This window comes from Cheilinus undulatus, linkage group 1 (assembly GCF_018320785.1).
Source record: "Cheilinus undulatus linkage group 1, ASM1832078v1, whole genome shotgun sequence".
Classification (NCBI taxonomy): domain Eukaryota; kingdom Metazoa; phylum Chordata; class Actinopteri; order Labriformes; family Labridae; genus Cheilinus; species Cheilinus undulatus.
In genome coordinates, this window is record NC_054865.1 from 35629807 (window position 1) to 35642152 (window position 12346).

The window sequence follows — 12346 nt, forward strand, 5'->3', positions numbered from 1 at the left end:
GTAAAATTTTCTAGCTGGGTATAGAAGTGGACATTTTTGGCCTTAGAAGCCTTAATGTCAGGAATTGAAGTGATACCTGATGGTTATGGGAAAAAAGCAGTGGAACATGCAGAAGATGTCTGGACATCACAGGAGGAGGCAACATCAGATGAGGATGAGAGGTTTTTGAACTGCTTCAGGCTGCACTAGACATTTAAACTGAAGGCTGTGGACTTTAGCACTGAACATAAAATACCTACACTATCAGCGGCAGCAGAAGAGGAGGAGGCCAGAGAGCAGACAAACACACCTAATAGGAGCAGAGGGTGCTATATGAATGCTTACTTCTCTCAGAGAATGTACTTCGGAGTTAGGACTGACAGCATCAAGAAACCCTGAACAAGTTCTTCCTCCATCATTAAGAGAAAAAGCAGGAAAAAAGACAAGTAGTTCCTTTCATCAAATAAAATTGACAACAGTAATGTATGATTGTTTTTCCTGCTAAGAACCTCTGTAGTTTTCCTGTGTTCAGTGAAGGCCGGTATTTATTTGTCTAAATATTAAGGCACACAACTCTGATGTATACGTTTGCCTGAATTAAATAACAAATTACTCATTTATCTAAGTTTTTGTTTTTCAGATTGCTTGGTAAATTAAATCAGATATGCTCTATTTTTGTTGCTTTTAAATTAATGCTATTTATCTCTTGATGAGAAAAAGCATAACTGTCCATTGCTCATGTAGTTTAAGATTTCTTGTATTGCGAACTGGAATTTTGACTCTGTATCAAGCTAGAAGAGCTGGGTTTCCCTTTATGCTTTGGCTTTCTTTCTCGATAGACGGGGTATGCCAGAGTAGTGATAGAAATTCTAAATGATCTATGACGTTCCTCCTCACTGTTCATCATTGTCCTCTCATTGTCTTTATCATTATTTACATCAGCGGGACCAACACTTTTTCAGTCAGTTCTCAAAATCAAAAATAATATGGAAAATTGCCATTTGGATGTCTTTATTTGATGATTTTAACCTTTATTTTTAAACAACAATTTCAAGCTTTGCACAAAAAGATTCGGACCACGACAGCCTGTGCTCTGCTTAATAATCTCGGCTGTGGGAGGAGCATAACATCACATATCAGATCCAGCCAATGAATACATACCCAATTACAAGATTCAAAGACATCTGAGGAGCTCAACTGGAAATTGTGACACTAAGGTGGTGAGAGCTGATTTTCTCCAAGATCAAATAGTCACATTTTCTCTGAAGCTAATCTTGTATTCTTCCCCCAAGAGTACGTTGAGTAGGTAGGCCACCGAAGGGAATTAAAAACAATTTTATCTTTTAAAATAAAAACTGTGAGAAAACAGTGACCCCACAAAAGTGCTCAGCCAAACCCATCAAATTAAAGTACAATAAAATAGTAGAGAATAAGGTTAATAGTAAGTGTTTTACTTATCCCCCCCCCCCCAACAGAAAAATAAATTCCTTTGGTCAAGTAAAAAACAAAATGAAAATAACAGTGAACTTTTCATTTAACCAGTCTCATGTCCTTCATGATTCTTTCTCCACAGTCACCCAGGTTCTTGAGGCTCTAAGGCTGCAAAGGAGGTGTAAAGGCAATATGGTTATGGTGCCCCTGGTGCTCCATGCTGCAGCATGCTGGGAGGAGGACTAGAGGAGGAGGAGAGGGGCAGAGGCATTGAGAGAGGACCAGCGTGTCCTCACACAGCAGGTGAAGGTGCATCAGGGTCAGGCTCGTTGCTGTAATTGTTGCTGTAGTGATTCCCACTGGGTGGGTGATTGGGTAGGATGTCCAGTTCATCCACCTGGGGGCCGGGGTGCATCACCACCAGCTGGTCCTGGGGGATATCTGCTGCTGCTGCAGCCAGGTTAGTGATGGACTTAGACTTCACACACTGGAAGTCCACATGGCGGCTTTTCCCCTCTTCCTTCTCCCAGGACATGCGGATGAAGGGCCTTTGGACATAGTTGTAAATGACCTCTGGGCGACCTCCGGGTCTTTTTTTGACCTTCTCCTTATATGTCGGGTAACCTGCAGTAAAGTGTTGTATCATGAGCTCTGATTGTGATGACTATGAAAAGTTAGCTTCATGTCCTTAAATATGCATTATAATATACTGTTGTCTCCCTGTTATTAGACATTGAAACATTCTATAAAGCTTATTCAGTTTTCTTCCACACCCATTAATATTAATAACAATCACTGACCAGTTTGTAGCTAGAAAAGTCACTAAGAACCAGGAGATTTCAAACATTGAGCATTTCACTAAGCACTGTTCCCCGTAACAGGAAAGAAAACATCTGCTGTTCTCTTGATCATTTTAAAAATAATTATTTGTATCTGACTCCTGTTCTATAATTAGTATGTCCTCAGTCAGCCTCTTCACTTTTAAAATGTATCTTGGCTATTTTAGTTTAAAACCAAATGACTGATGTCATTTTCATGCACACTGACACTTTACCTGCCTCACCCAATCTGCAACAAACAAAAAGATCTGTCTTATCTGTAAAACTATTTTTCATGAATACAACACAGCCCAAAATAACTCTGACTTCAGGTGAAATATTTTCTTCATCCTTTGTGCTCTACATTTTAGCTTTGCTCCTCTCCCTGAAAAGATAGCTTTCCTGTCTGAGTGGCATGAATTTCTTCCATACCCCTCACAAGGGACATCACTGCTAATCACACAGAAAAAAAAAAACAACCAAAAAACAATTAGATTTCAACTTACCTTCAATGCCAAGTCTTATTTTCTTCAATCCTCTCTCCTTTAAAACTGATTTGGCAACATCTCGGTTCTCAATATACTTGAAAAATCTGTACAGTTTTGTGCTGTAGATGACTGAAAAGAGGAAAGTAAAAGCTTTTTGATGAAATCTGTTTTTGTAAATAAATACATGGTCCGTGTATCAGTATTGTGTTTAGTATTTTCTTACTCTGTGAATACTCTTCTCCCATCTGTGGAGGATATTCTTCATCCCAATCAACCACATCATCATCAGTAAGGACAACAATGTGACATTCCCTCTCTCCACTTTGGGCGCTGGCAACCATCAATGGCAAAACCATTTCCTCCAGGTAAAACTCAAACTGTCGCCGAGCTCCGTCGTTGGACAGCTCATGCATCAGGGCACCTGATTAAAAGGCAGAAAACAGTTCATCAATTTATCAATTCGCAGTCACCCTCAGAGGCCATAACTAGAAAGTATTAACATTTTTAAAACAAACAGGATAAAAATATGACTATACTGTCTTTGCTGCTTGACTTGCTTTGTGATGAACATAAGAAGAAGGCATCTGCCCTTCAATGTAACAATACAACACAAGAACTTCAATGTCCAGAGGGATACTCACTAAGGTCTCTGCATTTGATGGTACTGTAGTCGAAGGAGATGCATAGATAATCACACGCCTCCCGCAACTCAGGGATGGAGATTCCATCAGGACAGCGGATTATCCCAGATTTGTAGTAATCCTTTCAATTAGAGGGAAATAATATCAAACATAGCAACGCTATCGTAGCTCATATCGAAAATATAGATTTGAAAGTCAAGTGGCTACTGTTAAGAGTGATAGGCAACGTTAAGTTTCCTCTGCTTTTGTTTCTTTTTTCTCCATATTGTAAATTGTTTCAGACTGGTTTTCATGTGTGAAACAAACAGTAGGTTTAGGATGGGTTGAAAAATCACTGGATTGTCTGATAGTCTTAAATGTACGATGCCTGAGGTACACAGGAGGCAGTTGCCTTGTCACCTTTTAAATTATATCACAAAACTCAGGTAGATGACTGCTGTTGAGATGGTGAGAAGTTGAGAACTTGCTGAAGTTACCGGACTCCAAAGCCAACCTTCACCTATGAATTGCGTGAAACTTGCCATTTCTTTTTATAAATATACCGTGCTTAACAAATTTATTAGACCACCTGTCATATTTGTCTCAGAGACCATCCAGCATCATGAAGTGCTTTAATGCGGACTCTTTTACTTTCAGTGGGCTCTCCATGTTTTACCATTCTGAGCAGGAATGAGGGATCTCAAACTGAATTCACCTTTTTATACCCAAATTTGAGCCGGCTCACTGGGCTACTCTGAGAAGTCAGAAAATAATCAAGCATAACATTCAAGCACTAAAACTCATTTTTGTCTTCAGGAATGCAAGTAAATAACTATAATTTGACATATTAATCAAGAAATAAGAATGTGCTTTACTATTTTTTCAGGGTTTTTTTGTAAATCAGTAAATTTGAAAATTCATGGATAACAATAATAATTATATTTTAGCATTAAAAATATTTCGGTTAAAGAGCTTCTACATGTTGGTGTATTAACCATTGTAGAAACATAAAAAATAATTTTGGTAATTACCAATGCTGTTAATTTAGGGCAGCTGTGGAATAAACTTTACTTTGGTTAAGGTTAGGGTGGTCTAATAAATTTGTTAAGCACTGCATATATTCAAAATTATTTATTATATAATTTTTTATATATATGTATTTTTTAACCCAACCAAACAAAGAGTGAAGTCCAATAAAGCCCAGGCTTGTTGCTTACTGCAACACCCTCCACAGCTAACAAGATCTGAGGCCCAGCTGACCAGTGTGCAGGTAAACGTACCCAACTTGTGTCTCCCATCATGAAAACCAGTCCTCTCCTTCTGCTCTCAGTCTTTTTCTTTAATTCACTCTTCAGGTTATGTTATGTCTTCATTTATATGGTCAGAGCCTAGTGTGCAACACTGCCCTTAAAACACTTAAAAGTTTACAGAAAAGTCTACAGTCTAGGTGTCTGACTGGGCGGATTTACTGGTGAGACTTTACTAGTTGCTCGGTTTTTCATTACTTTATCCATCAAACATTTACAAGATGGACCTTCAGTTAGCCAGCAGTTACAAGAAGGAAGGAGGAAATAGTTTCGTATGTGTTATCTATCCGGATTAATAAAATGTAATGAATATCTTCCTCCCAATTATTTCTGTCACAAAGGAATTCTGATCTTGAATAATTATTCCAAAGAGCAGTTTCCGATGCGACTTCATTAGCAGCAAGTTTTTTTCTTTCCCATAAAATTCTAACACAGTCCCCAAACCAGTCACCAGTTTTCTATTTATAACCTATGATGCTAAATGCAGTGAAGGCAACATACAAAAACTGTGCTATAACACACTCAGTTAACATCTATAGTGGGGGCTTCTGTCATGGAGGAGACTGTGGAACTTTTAAACCGTAATGTGTTACACTTTGAGACATCTCTATTAAATCAGTATCACTACATCATTATCTAAAATCAGTTTAAATACAGGAAAGGTTGAGACGAAACCTACCAGGATTGCCCTGAAAACTGTTGAACTAATGCCCTCAGCCACCTCGTACTCCCCCTTCTCATTGGGCCGTGTGAAATTATGTTCCCTTCCAGATCCAAACATTCTACAATAAAGAGGATTAGGTTTAGTTTCAGAGCTGAAATCCAAAATTTCAAGAGCACTTCTGCATCACTGCAAATACATTTAAACTAAATGACCACATCTTTCAATCACTGATGTGGAAATCAGTTTAAAAAAATCTACATTTTTGTTTGAAGAGCACTGTACCTGCCCAACATTGTGTTAGGTTGTGCTGTGAAGATGGAGGGATCAACTACAAAGCGTGTGTTGTCCACAATCAGAGTCACTCTTTCTGATGTCCTAATGTTTCGGTTTCCAACAGTGGCTCCTGCTCCTCCTTCCTTGGGATTCTCATAGACAAAAACCATTTCTCCAACTCCCAAACTCTTGAAGGTGCCTTCTGTACTGGACAGACTGCTGTTGCGACTGCTCACCACCCCGCTGCTGCTGGAGCCGCTGGGAGAGACTCTTTGAGGCCGTGGACTGCTGGGCCTTGATGATGGGCCACCATCTCGTTCACGGTCTACACACAGGAAAAATAACATCCCATCACCAACCAGATGTTACAGGTATGTTTCTGTCTATTTACAGCTGTTAAAAGAAAACTTTGTGCATAACCAGTTTTGACTCCATCTATATAAGTAATGGCATGCTGCTAGAGTACATCATCTAAACAAACTCAAAGGAAAGTGCATGTGTCTAACACCTAGCATCTAAACTTCAAGCTGTCTTTTGGACAAACACGTGGATAAGTGTTGACTTTTTCCCTCCACAGGAAAAAATAAGAGAGATATAATAAACCATGCATGAGCTGAAAGTTAATAAATGCAGTCAGCTGTTTTTCCTGCAGTAGCTGCCAAGAGCAGTGGACCTCTAACACAACTTCCATATAAGCCCTTCTATTCTTTCCATGCACACTCACCGCTGTTGTGTTGGCGGGTGGGTGAGGTGACGTTGCGAATGCAGGGGGTGAGCTGGCCCTCTCTCTCATGTGAAGAGTCCCTGGAGCGATCGCTGGAGCGGCGGCGGTCACGTGAGCGGTCACAGCCTCCACTGGCACCATGCAGGCTCATCTTCCTCTCTTCTGCCTCCACTCGAGATGCTCGGGCCTGACTGCTGCTTTACAAACCAACAACATGCATAGCATTCTTAACACTTTCTTCGGGCCAAAGGATTACTTGTGAATAGTAATTCAGTTACTTTTGTAATAATTTTAAAGGTTACAGCACGGGACACAATGGTTCACCAATTCCTGTTGAACAGAACTTAGCATATTACAGATGTATCTCAAAGTATTTGTGTATTAAAATCCAAACACCAAAAAGATTCAATCTAACAGAGCATGAGCTAGATTACATGCTGCAGGTTATGTTTGTCGTTCAGTTAAGCTGTTACTACTCTAAGAGGTTAATTAATGTCATGCTATCATTAATAAGGAGTTCATATCTACAACAACCCCACATATGAGGCCTTATGAACTATTTAACAACCAGATCTCCCACATTCTGTAAGCATGTTATGAAAGGATGACACAGACACAAAGAATGCAGCCAAGTCTTGTTGCCTCCTCTTTTGATATCTAATCTGACACAAAACTAAATTCAGAGATGCATGAACTTTGATGCACTTCTACAATAATTAAGTCAGTCTAAGCACAGTTAATGAAAGACATGTCAGGTTAAGCATTAAAAACTGAACACAAGAAAACACTTGGTATGAAACTAACAGCTCCTTCTAAATTGTTTCCTAGAAATCATACTCAAGTTTTTAATTTCACAAAAAAGAGGTGATTGCATGAGTTGACAAACCCAACCAGATGAAAACATCACAGATACAATCCCCCTTTGCTTGAGACCAAGTAAAGGTCTTAATCTACCATCAGTTTAAAAAGGGAATAACAGTGTTGTTAACAATAGCACCTCCTCTGTCAAGTCACTTTAGACAACAGGAGTTGAAAGGAATACATTTCATAGCATGCAGCAAATTTCTCTAGAACAGCAAACAGTTTTTCTCAATATCATATTAAAACATCTTTATAGTCTATAAACAAACAATGACTTAGTGCTTATACTGCTGACCTAATTAAGAACAGCTCCTTAACCCACATGGATATTATGACACATAAGTAATGATGTTAATTATTTATGAAACACACCTTTGTTATTTTTAAGGGTAGCTGTCATAACATTCATAAAAATTCCCACCATGTTTAACTGTTAGACCTTCATGTTCATTTTATTTCATATTCACACTCCCTAAATAGATCAATTTGTCAAATTTGAACTTTTTTTTGCTAATCCAAGGGAACTGTTTCCCCCTGCCAGTTGAAGGGGCTCAAATTAAAAAAATTTAACGAATTTCAAACAATACTTATAAAAAGCAGCTGCTGATTTACTCGGAATATATCCAAAACTGGCAGTCTTCACCATTAGAAATAATGGGGACAGTCTTCTGGGCACAAATTATTAAACCGTTCTACAGCTGACAGATTTTACGCACCTAATTATTTGAATTACTGCTAACATCTGATGATAAACGTAATCATTACACAGTATCGTCTAATGTAATGCGAGATCTTTGTAAATGATCCATTCAAATGCTACGATGATATCGCATGGTCTCGTCTCGTCTATTAGCGTTGAGAAATTCTCTTTAATCCACAAACGTGTTATTAATCAATAACACTGCATCAGCCCTGCCCCTGTAACATTATATGACACTAACTGGCTTTTATGGACTTTTTCTTCTATGTCTGACAGATTGACAACAAGCTTACCTCGAATGTTTGCAGAGTTTGCGTGGTCGGCTTGTTGCTTTTCGATCCCAGTTTTCAGTGTCACTGGAGTTACTGTCATATGACTGCAGACGCTCTGCCATCACCCGAAAAGGGGGGAGTCCGGTCTGGATCTTTCACCGTTCATCATCTGGCTAATGGCGAAATCAACAAGTCAGTCCGATACCCTGGTAAACCCCTCGCCAACCCTAATTAGCCTATGGGAGCTAACACAATTGTTCGACAGTGACTTCAAGTTTGCTTAAAGACTTTCTATTCAGTAATAGTTCCAAAAATCTGATAGTTGAAAACAAGATCTTGTCAACGTTGCGGCTAGAGCTAGACTGAGTCAGCCTACACTACGGCTAGCTTGTTAGCCTAGCGAGCTAACAGTAGCTGGCATCGCTAGCGAGGATTAAACACTATTAACCTCATATTATAAGATAGCTGTTCGGCTAGTAAAGTTCATCTAGTAATAGTGGCACAGAGGCTGTTACAATGAAGCTATAAATAGCAAAACATAATTCATATCTACCCTGTTGGCAACGTTTCCGTTGTAGTGTAATCCCAGAGGCTCACCAGCTAACCAGCCATCTCCTTTCAAAACACTTACCGAGCTGACGTCGTACGTGACGACCGTTAGGGGCTTACGTGCTGACGTACACAGCTAGACAGAAACGTTGCCGAAACGTTAATCACGAGGAGTCAAAAAATTAAGAATCTAAAAAAAAGAAAGAAACGTAGAAAACAACGGATTGAGAGGTGAATTAGGTAAGATTTGGTGCTTCACTGCGTGGATATAGTTCTCCTTTCTTTTTGTATCGTTTTTCAGGTTATAATGATGGCACTCACGACGATTTACAAGATATTGTTTTTTTTAACATTAGGAAATAACCAACCTAATTATATAAAAACAGATGGTAATGGATAATAAGTTACCAATGGTACCAAAATTGATATACTCATAGTCCAAACAGTTTAAGTAAAAACCCAACCCAAATGTTGCATTCAGATAAAACCCGTATCACATAACCAAATTTGCAAGGTCTCTAACTCTCTCTCTCTTTTTGCTCTTGTTAAAATCTGAGGGAAATATAGGATGTAGTCTAAATGGCCTATTATAGTAAAAAGATATAATCAAGAATTCATCAAACAGCATCTTTTGAAAAAATTGTTCGGAAGAAGAATTGTAGATTTTTACATTACATTAGTTTTTAGTGTGCATGTATGTGGTCTTTTTGTGTAATGATTTGGATTAAATATCAGAGTATAAAACAGCCACAAAAGGTCCTTTAATACAGTTGTTGCCATTTTTTGTAACACTATTCAAACAAAATTTTGTTCCGTGCTTAGAGTAACCCAACAGCAACTGTCAGTCAAATAAGGATATGCTCTAGAAATATTACCTGTTTTCAAATGAAAGTTTACCAAACTGCACTGTGAAGACTTCTTACAGCTACAGCAGTTTTTTGGGCAATTTGACAGGCAGCCAGTACAAACCAGTCAAGCCATACCTGCTGGCCAAGACACTGGTGAAACAGTTGTGTGTTTTTCTATTTATTACAAACAGAGATAACAGAATTAACTTGAACTACCAGAATCAGTAAACATTTTATAAGGATTTTTAGACTTATGCTCCCAAAAGTATATTGAAAATAGGGGTGAATACTTAATAAGCAATGCAGTGTTCAAGACAGTGTCACTTTTACATGAGGATAAACATAAAGTGAGGAATATGGAGTCAAAACAGATTTATTTTGAGGATTTGTTAAAAGAAGGAGAAAAGTTTAAAACACACTGAATCATGTTCTACCAAAGTAGAACATACACAAAAAACTAGTAAAAAATAAATAAATTAAATATAAAATACATACAATAAAATAGATCTACTCTTATTAATATTTCTTAGTGATTATAAACAAGGTTCATAAGACTTGCTTCTTATAGTTGGTCCTTATGGCACATTAGAATATACAATAAACAACACTGACTCCATATAGTGAATATTTATACCCTCAAAAAGAACATTAAACTGTATAGTACTGAAATAAAAAAAAACCTCAACCAAACCAACAAAAACCTTACGTATGTGGCTCTATCCTTTAGCATTGAATAGGGCGATAAATAACTTTAATATCTGTAATAATGTTGTTGTATTTAAAAAGTAAGTAAACAATTGAAGTTAATGAAATAGAAAAATATCAGGAAAAACTGAAAAACAAAGAAATAAAAACCTAAATGAAAATAAACAAACAAACAAACAAATTAATTAATGACTTAATAAATTAATAAATAAAATAAAATAAAAAAGTAAATTGTTTGTATTACAATTGTCCACCTTTTTGTTCCAGGAAAATCATTTAGGCAAAAGGTTTTTAATATTCCCTGACTGTCCTTGTTGCGGTTTAACACTGGCAACAATGATGTCCTTTAACTTTTCCTGTAGCCAGTCCTGTCTGTCCCCGACTTGTTTGTGTTCTCGAACGTTGTGCATGAGCTGAACCTCGCTGATGGTTCTTTTTCTGTAGAGTTATAGAATATTACAAAAGGGAAACTTCCATTAATAAAATTAAAGTATTTCAAGTTTTTATTATCACTTCCTTATGTTCACTTCAGAAATTACATTTTAATTATGATAGATAATAAAATATCTTACCTGACTGGTTTAGCCTCAGTGTAAAAACTGGCAAGGAAAAGTATCGCTATCAGAATGAGGGTTTCCACTTGCCTTAATGACAACATGTTGAGTTACTGAAACAAATGAGACATGAAATGGTTACAAACTTTACTCAAGTGATTTTCAATCTTTAAATAGAGATCAAGTTTACAATTGAATATTTAAATTCTGACCCACTCTCGTGCATTTCTTACCAGATTTTTTTGTCCTTATATCCAAGGAAACGTAGGGCAGATTTTCTTCAGTATTGGCAAAGAGGTCAAACTTGTTGATCAGTCTTTGGTGCGAGGACGCTTCCCTCCTTTATATACGACGTAGCCCTCCCCTGGTCATCAATGAGCCATCTTCACTGTTGATGCTGAGGTCACTCTTCCAATGCATCGATGGGCCCAGGCATCTGCATGACACCACCTCCACCACAACTCACCGCTAACTCTTCTTTCAACACCTCTGCAACACGCCCCACTCGTCAAACTGTGTGTGAACTTTTCACACTTTGTGCTGAATAATATCACTTTTGTCGGAATACATGTATGCACATATACGTGTGCATCATATGTGAAAGAAATGGACATCTCTAATTAGACATGTCTCATGCAGATGGACTGCAGTGAAAACATATACTCTCTGAAAAGGCAATGACTGTCATGTTTAATTTATTACCAATGCAATTTATTTTATGGTTCACCTCATGCAAGCATCTAAAGGTCGTGAAGAGGTGCAGCTTGGCCAGCCTGAAGGAAAGGGAGGAAGGGGACGATTCCAGGGCAGACTGCTCTCAAGTAGAGAGATAGGCTCTCATATTAAGAGCAGGATGTTCATATTGTCAGGAGGCTGCACCTGCTCTTTGTCTGTATTTCTACAGATCATCATGCAGCTTTCCCTTACATTTTACACTGATTATCTGTCGGTGTTAAGATGCCAACAAAGAGCCTGTCAGTGATGACATCTTGCATCAGCTGTGGGGCTGTTAGAGGCCTCTGGCCATAACTGAAAGTAGAGAAGAACCTATAATACACATTTAAATAACAAAAAAAAAACAAAAAACACATGCCTTTTTTATTCCTAAGCAATGCTTTACTCCTTTTTCTTGAAAGAAATCAGCTGTTTTATGCACATTTGTTTGCTTGTGTATGAACTCTCTATATGAGTGACCTTGTCTCTAGTTTCAAGCTGATATCAGTACGAATGGTTTAAATGAAAGAAAACATGCTTTGGCAACATGTAGTTATTTTGTTTAAATGTGTAGCACACCGTTGGTTGATGTATGAGTTGTGTATAACCTTGTCAGGGTGTCACAAGGTGCATTAGGTAACCCTGAGAGACATTTTCTAAATGTGGCAAAGGCATGGCTATGCTGTGACTGAAGGAATAGGTGCCACACATCTTACTGTCATTAAGGATCTCTGCATAATATGCTCTCTTTTTTAAAGTGTAAAGTGAGAAAAAGCACATTTCATGTTGTGTTTTACATTTGAGAGGCATCAATCCTCTCTGACCTTTAAATTTGAGTT

General features: G+C 37.9%; 2 protein-coding genes across 3 annotated transcripts; both read right to left on the reverse strand.

The window, feature by feature from the left end:
• Positions 1 to 973: 973 nt before the first annotated feature.
• btbd10b (BTB (POZ) domain containing 10b) lies at positions 974 to 8800 on the reverse strand. Of its 2 annotated transcripts, none has more exons than XM_041792244.1 (9): positions 8691 to 8800; positions 8159 to 8310; positions 6305 to 6498; positions 5590 to 5905; positions 5323 to 5425; positions 3358 to 3478; positions 2940 to 3137; positions 2735 to 2845; positions 974 to 2034 (listed from the first exon to the last, which is right to left on the reverse strand). In XM_041792244.1, the coding sequence occupies exons 2-9, from the start codon at positions 8257 to 8259 to the stop codon at positions 1703 to 1705; spliced, it is 1476 nt and encodes a 491-aa protein (XP_041648178.1). In that variant the 5' UTR covers positions 8260 to 8310; positions 8691 to 8800; the 3' UTR covers positions 974 to 1702. The 2 variants fall into 2 exon arrangements, with proteins under 2 accessions (XP_041648178.1, XP_041648167.1); XM_041792233.1 differs by having other exon boundaries at positions 6305 to 6501.
• Positions 8801 to 10511: 1711 nt separating this feature from the next.
• pth1b (parathyroid hormone 1b) lies at positions 10512 to 10897 on the reverse strand. Its single transcript, XM_041779377.1, has 2 exons — positions 10812 to 10897; positions 10512 to 10677 (listed from the first exon to the last, which is right to left on the reverse strand). Exons 1-2 carry the CDS (start codon positions 10895 to 10897, stop codon positions 10512 to 10514), a joined length of 252 nt encoding a protein of 83 aa, XP_041635311.1.
• Positions 10898 to 12346: the final 1449 nt, after the last annotated feature.

What these genes read in the sequence shown, in the direction of transcription:
- btbd10b (XM_041792233.1), bottom strand. Translation starts at nt 8,259, where the DNA reads ATGGCAGAGCGTCTGCAGTCATATGACAGTAACTCCAGTGACACTGAA. An exon ending in CAGTTTTCAGGGCAATCCTG is followed by an intron (nt 3,479 to 5,322) that starts GTAGGTTTCGTC and finishes TCTAATTGAAAG; the next exon opens with GATTACTACAAATCTGGGAT. An exon ending in GGGAGAAGAGTATTCACAGA is followed by an intron (nt 2,846 to 2,939) that starts GTAAGAAAATAC and finishes TCCTCTTTTCAG; the next exon opens with TCATCTACAGCACAAAACTG.
- pth1b (XM_041779377.1), bottom strand. Translation starts at nt 10,897, where the DNA reads ATGTTGTCATTAAGGCAAGTGGAAACCCTCATTCTGATAGCGATACTT. An exon ending in ACTGAGGCTAAACCAGTCAG is followed by an intron (nt 10,678 to 10,811) that starts GTAAGATATTTT and finishes ATAACTCTACAG; the next exon opens with AAAAAGAACCATCAGCGAGG.